The 14,941-nt window shown below is 34.0% G+C and overlaps 1 protein-coding gene across 1 annotated transcript in view; it reads right to left on the bottom strand.

The window, feature by feature from the left end:
• LOC117180031 (disks large homolog 5) overlaps positions 1–14,941 on the bottom strand; it is a 33,431-nt gene that overhangs the window by 14,860 nt on the left and 3,630 nt on the right. The window contains 5 exon segments of the mRNA XM_033372317.1: positions 560–1,647; positions 4,704–6,582; positions 9,277–10,347; positions 11,986–12,405; positions 14,327–14,675. Coding sequence (XP_033228208.1) covers positions 560–1,647; positions 4,704–6,582; positions 9,277–10,347; positions 11,986–12,405; positions 14,327–14,675 — 4,807 coding nt within the window.

Here is a 14,941-nt window from a genome sequence, read left to right as displayed (position 1 = left end):
GGCGCTTAGCGTTTGATCGTTTTGAGAAGCGCGCTATATGAGTCAACGGTGTAGGCGAAAATATGACAGACCACGATCTGAACCGTGATTTCTATGTTGACACCGCTTTTGTAACAAAATCTGTTGTAATTCGTTTTATTCGCTGATCTTGAGCGCTTAGAGCCGCATAGCGCTAAAACTGTCCATTTTTTATACATTTTTTTACGGATATTTCATCCGGCACTTATAACCTTAAAAATTACAAAGTTTCAGCTAAATTCACCGAAAGCCATTTTCCCATACATTTAGTGCGGGGTCCTTTTTTAAGATTTGTGAAATCACTCATGTTTGTGGTATTATTAAAATCTTTATGCAATCATTGAAAACTTCTAAATATTTGCAAATGTTTTGAAATATTTTGGAATCTTATATATCTTTATGACTTTTTTAAATCATTGCAAAATTGATGTAATCTTTGAAATTCTGTGAAAACTTTGTGAAATCTTTGAAGACTTTGTAGAATTTTTTAATCTTTGTGAAATAATTGAAATCATTGTGAAATCGTTTGGAATCATTGAAATCTCTGTGAAATGTTTAAAATTTTTCTGAAATCTTTTTAAATCTATGTGAAATATTGAAATTGGATTACACTAAAAAATCGACTAGCCAATCCCTCGTTATCAACTTACTTTGATTTACTGGGAATGATGCCGCATGTCATTTTCTTTCCATTATGATCAATCAGCCAAGCTCTCCAGTGTCCGGGTGTTCCATTAAACATGGTATTATCCACATAAAGAATATCATCCTTATTAAACCTCATGTGCATTCTTTCTCCGACTTCTCCAACTCGATCGAACATCGCCTTGACGTAGAAACTATCCCCAGGCTTATCCTTCACTTCATTGTACCTCTCGGGCATATACTGAGCAACCAGCGTCACTTTGTCTGTTGGCTTTGCTAATTCCACAGCAGCCTTCTCAGCAGTTGCATTGGTTAAATCAACTCCATTAAACTCTAGAATTCGATCTCCAGTTCGAAGTCCAGCTTCTTCAGCGAGACATCCAGGTTGGACGGTGTGAACAAAGATCCCAACACTGTTTCCTCCCACCAGAGAAATTCCCAGATTGGAACACTTTCTCGTTTCCATGAATATATACCTAGGTTCTCTTGGAGGAGCTGCTTGATTCTGCTCTTCCTGAGTTGGACTTCGCACGGTCGCGTTTTGTCTTTGCAAGGTCGTGGCTGCTTGATTGATCTGAGCTCGAGTCAAGGTTCCAGTGGCGCTCCGAAGGGAATCCAAGGTCGCAGAATTCCGCATGTTTTCCAGGGTCGCTGAGTTTCGGAGTTCGGGTTTCCTGATATTTATGTCCAGTGAAGCCGAGTTTCGGATGTCGCGTTCTCTGTCTTGATTGCTTTTTACTTCCACGGAAGCTGAGGCTCTAACATCGCGTTCCCTCTCCCGATCTCGATTCCTCTCGCTTCTCATTGTGTTTAAGTTCGAGGAACCATCTCGTTCTGGTTCGGATGATTCGAGGGGTTCGCTGGGGGTCTTTCTGTGAGCTTCTGGACTGTTGCACGGTGTGGGGGATCCACTGCGACTTCCAGCTTCTTCGCCACCGGCTTCTGAGGAACTTGAGGATCCTGAACCATCTAGTTCGTTGTATTCTTCAGGGAAAACAAATCATTTAGTGGAATTAAAGTATTACAGTCAGTCAAACATGTTAGATATCAAATCTGCGGCTTGAGTGATGCGCCTCTAGTGGCACGTAATGCGAATAAAAATCAACCACTAGAGCTGCTGAGATCGAGCTGTCGCACAGTTGGCTTAGGGATGAATTTTCTCGGACAAATTAGGCTGCAGTTTGTAATTCTTAACGATTGACTTTTGCGAATTTCTCTACAAATTAGTCTAGAGCTTACAAAAATCGATTTTTGAAAATTTACTTTTATTTTAAATAAATAGAATTTTTATTTTGTTCTTTAATGAACACTTTAACTTTCTTGAAACTACTCATATTTATGTAAAACTTCTGAAAAATGCAACATGAAAAATACTTGGAGATTTCTTAGTTTCTATTTTCAAAAAATTCGAAGTAATTATTGTTAATGTTACAAGCGAATTTCGAAAAAAAACTAACTTCGTTTTTAGACATAATTAATAGAATTGTCAATTGTTTATATAAATTTGATAAACCAATACAGATACAAGTTATTTAGAGTTGATTCCGTTCAAAAAACTAAATTGGTCGGTTAAAAATTAAGGAAAATCTGTATTTGTTTATTAAATTTCTTGTCATAATTAACAATTGCTATAAGGTTTTAAAACATCGTACATATTATTTATTGTCGACAAATTTTTAATCAATGCTGTCAAAAGAACGAAGTATTTAGAACGTGAAATGACTGAAATATGTATTTATATTTATTAAATTTCTTTATAAAATTAACAATTATTTTAGATATTCCAAAAATGGTTAATAAGCATTGCTTTTACGTATATTCCGAACAAAACATTTTTTTTAATCTACAACAATTTGTAATCTTGAAGCACCACTTTCCTTTATTAATTTGTTCACAACAAAATAAACAAATTTTTTTAATGTTGTAACCCAGCTGGATAATATTTGTAAAGAGTGCCTTTGTTGATTTTATAAAAACTTACATAAATATGACTAGTTTCAACAAAATGGAAAAATCTATTTAGGAAATAAATTTTTAAAATTTTACTTCGTTGATGAATAAGAAGAAATGTAAAAACATATTACGTAACGCTATTTTCATTTTTTTTTTATTAACACTGAATTCTTTTTAAATATTTTTTTAGTCACATAAAATATTGAAATTACTTACAAGAAAGGAAATATTATAGTTTGTTTTTAAACTTAAATGAATATAAATTTTTCAAGATTCTTAAGAACATTAGAACAGATTTTTTAATATTTCAGATAAATCAAAAAAATCTACAAGACATAAATTTTATTTTGCAGGATTTTACAAAATATTAGGAAAAAATCGAGCCTTTGTAAAAGATATTTAGAAGATTTAGAAGCTGAGAAGACATAAAAAACATTTGATACATTTTCCAAAATACTTCCAAGTTTTTAAATATTTTAAATTTATTAAAAATCTCTAAAGTTCCTCAATATATTTTTAGCGGTGCCAGAATTTTCTTAAAATCTTCTAAATATACCTTGTAATTTTACGAAAATTTGTTTATTCACTTAAATCTTTTAAAAATGTTGTCAGTGTCTAAAGTTTTAGTTGATTTTTTTTAATATGCATTTTTAAAATTCTTTTATAGTTTGAAATTCTTTTTCAACCTCTTTAAATCGTCAAATTATTTCTTGAATTTACGCGACTTTATTTTTTAATTTTTAATATGACCCAATTGAAACATTTTGATCCAAAACCTTCTACTCTTTTTCGAAATTTAAAGAAATGTTTTGAAATCTTTTTCAATTTTCTCACAAAGTTTATTTAAAAAAATAAAAAATCGTAACAAAATGTGGCCATAAATCATAAGAAAATTATTTTTTTAATCCATTCAAAATTTTTTAATCTTCTAATATTTTTAAATTATTCAAATTTTTGGTGCATTTTTTAATTCTGCAAAAAAATGTGATAAAGTCTTTCAGATTCTTCGTTGGCAATTTTAGAAATCTTTCGGAATGTTTTGAAACCTTTTCGAATATTCTTTAGCAATTAATTTTTCAAAATAAATATTTTAATTTTTCCTAGGAACCTTAAGAATTTTTTAATTTCCTTGAAATCTTACAAAATGTCTAAAATATCTTATAATCTTTTAATTTTCTCTTCGAATTAATTAAGAAAAAAAATCATTTAAAATTTTTCCAAGAATGTTACGAACGTTTTTTTCATTCTCTTAACGCCCTGCAAAATTGAGCCTACCTACAATTTTGTTTAATACTGAAAAATTACAAAAATTGTCTCAAAGTCTTCCATATTCTTTTTATAAACTTCTTTCTAAAGAAAACCTAAGCTATTTCAGATTTATCCAGAAATCTTGTAAAAAAATGTAACCTCGAATCTTTTACAATTACTAAAAAGCTTTTATTTTTCTTTAACTTTTCCAAATCAATTTTTGCACATAATTTAATATTTCTTATTTCTTTGAAAATGTAAACAAACGCACAAATTACAGTGTGATAGCGAAATGTTAAGAACATAATTATTTCCCATTATTAACAAAACCATTTTAAATAAAAATTTTCTCTTCTATCAATAATACTTAGAAACATTCTGAAATAAATTGTACGGTGAAGTAAAATTATTTACTTAGAAATTCTGGTGCACAAAGTTAACGGTGCAAAAAATTCATAATTAAAAATGTTACGTAATCTCTTTGATATTTAGTTAACTTTTAGTTTGACAAAATGCTCAGGTCGGATCTAAATTGTAAGCTCTAAACTAATTTGTTTGGGAAATCCTTTTTTGCTCATCTGTGTGCCGCTTCTAAGTCTAATACCCTTGACTTGGTATCTCAGCTGAATGAAATTTCAGAAAAATAAAATAAAATTATGAACAAGGTGGCTGCTGATACAAAATCTAACATGCCTGCCTCCAATGAGAAATTTTAAGTAGAATTACAACAATCAACACATTCTTAAACAACAAAGTACTATTATACTTCCATATGTGCCATCGCGAGAACATCAAAATGAAAATATCATGACCAGGAAGTGCAAAAAATGCATACTCACTGTCAGGACTGTACTGCACCAGCATTGTTATGGAATTACCACACTGCCTCAAAACATTAGCAGCCAGTTGGTAGGTCGCACTTCTCATATTGATGCCACAAACCTCCAGCAGCTGATCTCCAATCTGCAATCCAACCTGGGAGGCCAAACTGTGTTCACTGACCGTCGAAACGAAGACGCCTCCACTGTCCAAACACGAGATCTGGATCCCCAATGGCTCTACCGACTTATCAATATGAACTCTTCTCAATTCACCAGGTGCTGGTCTCGGTTGTGAGTAACAATAATCGGGCATACTTGACCTTTTATTCACACTCGCATTTCCCCCAGTTCCAGGACTCAGCACCTCCACGTGAAAAGTCGGCATCGGACTTCCCCTTTCAGAAGTTCTCTCTATACTACCCGTCGACAACTTTCCCACACTATTTTTCGGCGTGACGCTCGGATTCGAAGGTATCCGGAACCTCTGATTCTCCTTCTTCCTTGGAAAGGTGCCGCCCTCATATCCATGCGTGTAGGCCGGAACATCGTAAGGAGTGAGAGGGTGTGCTCTGGTTTGGTGATAATGAAGGTCCGAGGGTGTGTGCAAGTGTCCAAACCCCGACTGAGGTCCAGGACTGTAGGGTGGTTCAAAACAGAAGGATCGTGCATCGGGAAGACCAAGCGACTCTCCTGACTGAGCCGATGGTAGTGAGGGTGGCGAGGGGTACCTCGACGACAGAGAATTTTGCTGATGCGGATGCGGGTGCGTGAATGGGGGAAAAGAGAAATTACCAGCCATCTGTTGTCTGGCACCAACAGTCGACGAAGTTGACGAGCTTCCCATTCCACTATAAAGCTGAGAATGTGCTCTATTGTGCTGAAGAGGATCACCCTGACTTTCGCCAGGAAGATACTTGGGAGTTCGCTTTTTCATGCAGTAGTCCACGTCCCTTCCAACGTTTCCAGACTTAACTGAAAAGTCTATGCTGGTTTCGGAAGGCGCAAGGGCGGAGCTCAATCTATTTTCTCCGGGGTCGAACTCACTCAGAGCCTTCTTGTCCTTGAATTGGAGAGCAGGTGTGAAGGACTTTTGGCTGAAGAGCTGAGTCGATTTACTGGTGTCAGAAATAAAAACGGTGTGCCTATTATTGGCGTTGGAAAAATTCGTTAAGGGAATAGGATTTGAGATCCGATTGTAATTGTAACTCTCGTACTTAGGCGGCTGATTTAGAAGAACACTGAGTGGAAGTCGCTCCTTGGTTTTCCGAGGGTGGAGAATCGTCCCGGTGCCATTTTGAAGTAGGGGTCCGCCTCGGGCTTTGGGCCAGGTGCCGCCATTTTTATCGACTTTTTCGGCGCCGCGACGCTTGCTGCGCTTTAAAACGCCGTTGTTGGGCTTTTTGTGGTAGCTCTCGATGACGGAGTCCAGCTCGGCGATTGCGACTTGTTCCTGCTCGAAAGTGTTTGGACTAGAGTTGCGATGTCGTTTTTTCTTGTCTTCTCGCTCTTTGCTGTGTCTTCTTCCGCGCACGATATCGATTTTTTCACGAAAGTTATCCCAGGCGTGACTGATGCCGCTGGGCTTTTCACTGCTGACGGATTTTGAGACTTTGTAGACACTCCGCTCGCCGAAATTGGAGGCGATATAGCGACGCTCGTAGTCGTCGGAGGTGGTTTTCAGCATGAGACGTTCATGCTCGGTTTGGGAACAACTGTTGACCATTTTTTGCTTCTCTGGACTGAAGCTCCCGTCAAGAGGCATCGAGTCAGTGCTTGTTGCTGTCGGGAGAGGAATGCCTTTGAGGGTTGTGATGGTTAGAACGTCTGAGGAGTTGTCGTTCAAGATCGCCATCGCCTCGTGGGATGAGGTTACGCTGTCCATTGCCTTGCTGTTTATCTGGAAGATAACAATATATAAATAAAAATAATGGTGCAAAATTTATCGTAGGTAACAGCAACGAGCTATATGTAGCTGGTTTTAATGTTTTGAACCGAACATATGGCGCTGTACACCAAAAAGTTTGACGATAAACAGGCAAAACGAAAATTACATTTTTAAGCTAATTGTTATGAGCAAATTAACCCAACAAATAGTCTACATATTATGGATTTTTCGTTCGCAAACTAAATTTTTCCGATAAATTTACTTGCTTTTACCGAAAAAATAATACCTGATTATGAGAATTTATCATCCGATGTTTTGTAATTATTTTAGAAACAAATTATATTATAAATGCCCAGTGTGGACAGTTAAAGGCAAAAAGAAATAGTTCTTTCTCTTAATTTTATTCATATCATGTCGCTAGTGATGTTTAATGATGGAAAATTATCCTGTGATATTTTTTATTAATTTTATAAACAAATGCACAGTGTGTACATTTAAAGGCAGAAAAAAATCGTTTTTTCTCTTAATTTTCCTCAAATCATGTCGCTAGTGACGTTTAATAATGAAAATTTATCATCTGATATGCTTTGTTAACAGATGAATTTTCTTTATCCTTCTGTTTTTTTAAATAAAGAAATAGTCTGGAAAAATGAGACTATTTGAGAATATTATTTAACCGATTTTGATGTTTCTTTTTATAAATGATCGGCATTAAATGAAAAAAAACGTCTATGAACTTTTTTTTATCCTTCTGTTATAAAAAAACTATATAGTATCAGGATTTTATGTAATGCTTTACACTTTAATAAAATGCACTAAAGAAAACTACCATTGAAACGATTTAAATTGTATTCCGTTTTACCTGACCCTAAAACAAATTATCAAAGAAATTTATTATTGAAGGACAATATACATTAATACTCTTACCAATATTTTATTATAGAATATTACGTACATTCTATAATTATAGTATAACGATACAACTAGAATTATAATAATTATAATAATAATAATTAATATAATCAAATCACCTGCGGCATGATGTAATGCGAATTAAGAGAAAAAACTATTTGTTTCTGCCTTTAAATATCCACACTGACCATTCCTTTATATAATTTGTTTACTAAATTAACAAAAAATATCGCATGCTAATTTTCCATCATTAAACACAACGGACAACATGATTTGGGGGAAATTATGAGAAAAAAAGATTTCTTCCTGCCATTAAATATTCACACTGGGCATTTGCTTATATAATTTGTTTATAAAATTTCGAAGGAACAATTTTTCATCATTAAACATCACGGACGACATGATTTGAGGGGAAAATTAAAAAAATGATTTCTTTCTGCGTTCAAATGTTGACACTGGGCATTTGTTTGTAAAATTTTTATAAAACATCGGATGATAAATTCCCATAATAAAGTATTATTTTTTCAATAAAAGCAAGTAACTTGATCGCAAAAATTTAGTTTGCAAACGAAAAATCCATAATGTAGACTATTTGTTGAGTTAATTTGCTCATAAAAATTAACGTGAAAATGTCCCCGTGCATAAAGTCTAGCGATGCTGATCACAGAAAATTTCTTTTCACGAAGATAAGCAAGCAAAACGAAAAAATTTGACTTTTTTACTCTTCGCATTAACATAAAAAACTTTCTCCTGCAGATTGTCTTTTTGGTTATGAATGTTATTATTTGGTTGAAAATTTATCAATTTTCTTAAAAAGACATCATTTTTGGTTGCAGTCAACTGTTTTGTTAAAAAATCGCCTTTTGGGTAAAACATTCATATTTTGTTGCTGATAAATCAACTGAAACCTTTTTTTGGATGAAAACTATTTTTCATGAAAATTAGTCTGTTCGATTTAAAAGTGCATCGTTTCGTAGAAATATTGGCATCTTTCTTGGATAAAAATACAGTGGTTTTTCTGAAAATAACAAACTTTTTAAAAAGTAATACTTGCTTGAGTTTAACTATTTTGTTGAAAATTAAATTAAATTAAAAAATTTTTTGGGTAAAAATACAAAGTTTCTTGATTAAAATTTTTTGCTGTAAAAATGCATCAGATTCGCAAAGCAAATTTGTCTCTTGGTGACAATTTTTTAAATTTCTTTCTTGAGTGAAAAATCTTTATTTGTTGAAAACACCTTTTTTGGGTTCCAAATTATCTGTTTTTGTGTGCAGAATTTGCCTATTTTTTATTGTAATATAAGCTATGGCGCTCTATTATTAAGAATTTGTCATTTAGGTAGAAAATTTAATTATGTTAAAAATTAAATTATTTTGTTGAAAATTCAAGTACTATTTGTTAAAAAGCCATATTTCTATGTAGTAGAAGAGACATTTTTTGTTTAAAAGAAATCAATTACTTTGAACATTTTAAATTTATATTTTAAATGCTGTTTTAATACGCGTTTTAAAAGATTCTATTTTAAAAGTATTACAAGATTAAAATGCTGGTATATGAATATTATTAATGATGAATGAAAATGAAGAATTAGTGAAAGAAAAATCAGGCAATTTTGAAAATTAAGTTCTCGGACACCCTGCCTAATTCTACTAGCAATAACTAGAAAAAAACTCTGGAAACTAAAAATTACGTACAGTAAGAGGGGATGGGGTCTTAGAGAGAGCTTACAATCAATCCGTTGCGTAATTTAAGTACGGCCCCTTAGTGTCCGATTACAGCATTTGAGTACTCACATTTAAAACTCGATCGCCAACAGCCAGGTATCCATCCTTAGCAGCGAGACTGCCAGGCGAGATCTTGGAGATATAAATTCCAATCTCCAAGGTAATACCATTTGGAACCGAGCTAACAGGAAGTTGCGTGGTCCTCAAAGCTCTTCTGCTCAACCTTCTCCTTCTGATAGTCAATGTGGCAGCTCCAACCGTCGAAGATCTTAAAGTTTCTAAAATCATCCTCGTCGACACCGAAGTGCAGTCGACACTATTGACCCTCATAATGCAGTCATTAATCCTCAACTTTCCATCAGCAATACTTCCTTGGGTGACTTGCGCTACATAAACTCCCGTATCGTTCGGATAATGTGGATTTTCTCGACCTCCGACTAGCACCAGTCCCAAATCTCTATCCGAGTCCAAACAAAGCCGTCCAAGGTCCAGATGAATGGTCAACACATCCCATTCATTAACCTCCGTTTCAATAGCACCATCGTGGCCATATTGACTTGTTCGAAGAGCGTGATCTCCAGATTCAATCTTTTCTTTAAGATCCTTCAACTCCTTCGAAGCCTCGTTCCTCTGTTTTTTAATATTATCCGAATCTTTCAAGGCGCTTGCTAATTCAGAAACGGCTCGATCTCTTTCCTTTCTCAGCCTGTCGCAAAGCGTTCTGATGCTCTCTCTCTCGAGAACAATTTTGTCTCTTTCGCTGAACGCCCAGTCTCGTCTTCGTTTCGAAACTTCGGCTTCTTGGACAGCTTCTTCAAGATCAGCTTGTAACGTGTCTACGAATTTTCGGAGTTTATCTAACTCGAGATTTGCCTGGTCCAGATTATCGAGTCGTTCCTTTTCTCGTTTAGCGTAATCTCGAATACTAGTTTCCTTTTCTGCTTCTTTACTCGCGTTATCTCTCTCACGACTATAGGAATTAAGTTCCAAACGATTTTTATAGTCTCTACTTGCTCCTTCCGAGAAATCACCAAATTTCTGCCGGAGTTCGTTGCATTCTTTTAAAGCCTCGTCCCGATCGTGAAGAGCTGAGGAAATCTCTCGCTGAAGGGTCTCGATTTGATAGGAGAGGGTCTTTTTCTGTAGAAAAAATTAAGGGTTCAATCAATTCAAAATTAAGGTATGATAGATTCGGCAAAACTAGATAAATAGCATTATTCTAGGCGCGGAAAAAGTTTCATTAAAAATCCATATCTACTCGGCCGGTAAAGTTCAAGCTAGAAAAGACGAACATTTTTCCTTGCGCCAAAATATTATTTTCTTCTGGTTATTTCAAAAACCTTTTAAAAGTGTCTACTATTAAAAAAATTCGAATTCAAAAATGTTTTGAAATGCGGCAGTTCAATTATAAAAGTTTTAAAGGTAATAAAAATTATTATTAATCGGTATTTATTATAGCATGTAGCATTAGGTGGCATTCAAATTGATTGGATTTTTCTAAACTAAAGAATGAGATTTCTAAGTTTAAAAAATTCACGGGAATTCTAGAAACGTTGAAAATGGTCATGATTAATCATATTGGAAGCTTTTAAAATAATAAAATCAAACTTGAAGTTAAAAATCAAACAATTCCAAACTGCGATTAAAATTTAAGTACACTGAACTTCCACCTATTTTAACATCCTTTAAATGTACACGAGCAATTAGTTGAACGCTGGAGGGGCCCATATCTCTACCGTGACTTTAGGTTATTTTTGTCAAGCGACTTTCATTTGCCGCTTCGTTCTTGTATGGAAGAGGGCGCTGTCAGCACCTTCTTTAACTGCGCATGTGCCGAAAATCGCGGTCTATTTAAAATCAATAAATACTATCAATAATAATACAGATAAATATTTTTGACAAATTTTCACTTTCAAAAAAATAATTTAATTAAATCGACCCGCGCTTTTCGGCACATGGGCAGTTAAAAAAGTCGCGATCCATTAGCCTGCATGCATGCCAGTATTTTTGTTGGCGTACGACGTGACAAATATAACATTTCCTTGAAATAGTAAATTTTTCTAACTTAAAATCAATATAATAGAATAAAAGAACAACTCAAACATTTCCTGGAATAGTGAGTATTGCAGCATGATCATTGACCTCTCTGATCTTGACATGGGACCGCAACTGACTTTTTGGAGAAAATATTCTAAACATAAAAGTAACTTATAAAGGTCTGAATACTAATCTCAAATTTTTGATATTGTATTTTCTTCAGTGACACTCGAAGGTCCTCCATCGGCAAAAGAATGGAACATGACTGAGAGTGTAGATTTTACACTTGCAAAATATATTCGTATATTTAGGACTTACTTTTACGTTTAGAATAATTTCTCCAAAAAGTAATATTCATTCCAATTATGTCATGCTAAAATACTCAATTCAAACCAACGAGGCGGTCCTTCCGCTCATCGGTCCTCTTTTTAAATAGTCAGCGGAACTGAGCAATTTCAAATAAGCGTATACAGGGAATTTCGAGTAGGTGAACTTTTAAATAGTCGATCGTTAAAATAGACGGATATTCACCGTATTCTTAAATTATGATCTTGAAACTAAGCCATACAAAATTAACAATTTTTTTTAATTTTGCATAACCCTTTTTAAAATTCACTCATATTTATTTAAACCGCAAAATTACTAACTTTAAAATCAATGGTAAAGAATTTCTACGCAAAGGGAATAACTGCACGTTTAATGAATGAATTCGAAGATTATTATTTATTAGTTTCTAATTACCTCCTCGACGAGCTGCTTATTTTGGTTTTCCAGATGCGTGATTTTTGTGTAGGCTTGAGTAAGATCGTCACCGAGCTTCTCCATTTCCTTGTGCACGGTGTCTCTTTCTCCCATTATCAAACTATATTCCTGCAAAGCTGCATTTCTTTCCTCCGTCAAACGTTTCATGTCTTTACTAGCCTTCATACGAAGAACCATTGCTTGATTAATTTCCTTGACAGCCTCCTCGTGCTGCTGTTGTAACTTCGCAAGAGCTTCTTGATACTCCTTTTTCTCTCTGAGAGCGTTATCCCATTCTCGAATGGCTGCGGTGCATTGCTGTTTGAATCCGTTTCTTTGTCGGACGAGGTCGTTCCGTTCCTGGATGACCTCGTCGTTCTGTTTCTTCAACCTTGCAGCCTCTTCCTGTCCAAGTTCCAACTAAAATAGCAATTCAAAATTAAGATTAAACTAAAAAACTCCAGTCAATACTTTTTAATTTTAACATATTCTACTGGCAGCAAAGAAATTTAGTAACAATTTTGTTTTATGATGTACTTTTTCATATTTTATTTTTAGAAAATTACACGTTTCTGCAAAAAAGTTATGAATAGCTACAATTTCCTAGAGGGAAGTTGGGAAATCTACAAAGATTTTAATAGGTTTTTCTAGAAAATTATAAATTTTTTGCAACAAATGACGAAATTTTCAAAAGCTATACTTGTAGTTTTCATGTATTTTTTATATAAAATTACAAATTTCTTCACATAGCTATAAGTAAATACAATTCACTACAAATAAATAGGAAAATATATGACTCAAAGATGAAAGTTTAGTTTTTCATAATTTTTAATAGGTTTTTGTAGAAAATGACGAATTTCTATTAAGAAATAAAAAGGGAAAAAAATTTCAATTTGCAAAAGCCATATTTGTAGTTTTTCATTGTATTTCTTATAAAATTACAATATTCTGAACAAAATTATGAATACAGTTTTTTATGAAAAATATAAAAATCTTTAGCTTTGTTTCACGACGCCTGAAACAAAGACCTTGGCTATTAATGGACCCAAGTGGGGAACCTTACATAACGGCTTCGTGAGGTTCTTCGCTTGGGGTGATTGCTAGAGAGATTGATCAGCAACCTGGGTCGGAGCAGTGTTGCGGAACGAACATGTTATTTACATAAATAGCACGAGAATTCTGGATCAATCTGAAAAATCTCTATTCCATCCACACTCTACTCCTTTCCCCTGCCGAGTGAGTCACGCCTACCCCGAAAGGGAAATGGCTTAATGGTATAATAATAATAATAATTATGAAAACGTTACCGCCACAAACCATTGTAGTTTTTCGTTAACAATTTAATTCAGATTCATTGAATGTTGAGATTTTTTGAAAACAATAAAAGACACGTGAAAACTGACCAAATTTGCATGGCTTTCTAAAGGGTGATATTTCTTGTCCACCCCGAACTGAAAACCGAATCAACATTTACAAAATTGCAGTAGATGCAAACTTAAGAACTGACCATTTCGGGGTTTTAAAAACTGTCGATGTATAGTGTAAATAAAATAGAATTAAGACATACTATAAAAAATTACGCCGAAATATTTCCTGCGAAAAACTAAACCCCGCCATTCTACAGATTTTTATAGGAATGCAGAAAAGTTTTCGTACAAATTCATAGAATGTATTTCTACCGTGGAATATTAACTGCTTTTCAATTACTTGTTTTTCATTTTTTTTTTGCATAGAACTTCATGAGGTACAAATGAAAAACAAATGACTTCTGAAAATCCAATTAAACTGTTACTGCATCAAACCACCCAATTATTGAATTCTGACTAATTCACACTATTATTATAAAATGTTTGACAATTCTGCAATTATAATCGTAATGATTATTAGGAAAAAGATCAATTCGAATCAAACCGTAAATTTAAATTTCACCGTGAATACAATAATTATTAAGACTTTCAAGTAGATACGAATACAAGAAAAACAAAAAATGTCTTGAAAATTCTATGACTTTTACAGGCCTTCTAGGTATTATAGCAGCCCTGCTTTGAATTACTTCGAACTATCGAAAAAATTTCAGGCGATAATGTAATGAAAAAAAAAAGTAATAATAATATTATAAATATACGATAATAATAAATAATATTTTCTACTACTTTTAAAAATAGACAATAATATATAATAGCAAAAACTTGGAATTATCGAAATGTCATAATTCGAATTATCGAATATTTTTAACATTGAAAGACTAGAAGTCTGAGCAGAGACCAAAACGAAACTTGGAATTGTCGGCGGATCGAATTATGGAAGTTTTCCTGTACTTAAAATAATTTAGTATCATAACCTTGTTTACAGCAGAGGAATGAGAAGATACTATGTCGTCGTATCGCTTCCTCAGGGAATCGTACTCGTCTTTAACAGCCTCATACTTTCGAAGAGCAGATAAATAATGTTGATTCATGCTATCACTATTGTTCGAATCAGTCCCGAGGACTTGCTGGTTCTGCAACCTTAATTCGGAAACTTCCTTTTGTAAAGCTTGAACCTCTCGATCCAGTCGTTGGTTGTCATTGACAAGTTCTCCGTACTTTCCCCTGAGCGCGGAGCTCTCCTGTGAATTTGCCTCCAGTTGATTCATGGCTGCTCCGTGCTGTGTTCGATAGTACTCCAATTCCTTCATAGTATGCTCATACCTAAAGAAAATGCATCAACGGTTAACAGTTGTCCGATTATTGATTTTATTTCCAATAACCACTCTATTTATACAGTGGGGGTAGCAAAGATCGGACTGCTGTATCATGGGAAACAGCGAAAATAATTTGTATAAACAATAAAAAGACTTCAAACGAAGAATTGGATTAACAACCTAATTTAAACGCGAAAATTAGAGCGCAGAACCAAACAATATCAAGGGGATTTCTGATTTTACAAAATTATTTCTGTAAAATGTAATTAGTTC

This window comes from Belonocnema kinseyi, chromosome 9 (assembly GCF_010883055.1).
Source record: "Belonocnema kinseyi isolate 2016_QV_RU_SX_M_011 chromosome 9, B_treatae_v1, whole genome shotgun sequence".
NCBI classification, from domain to species: Eukaryota; Metazoa; Arthropoda; class Insecta; order Hymenoptera; family Cynipidae; genus Belonocnema; species Belonocnema kinseyi.
The sequence above is the reverse complement of the archived record's forward strand: the minus strand, read 5'-3'. Positions and strand labels throughout refer to the sequence as shown.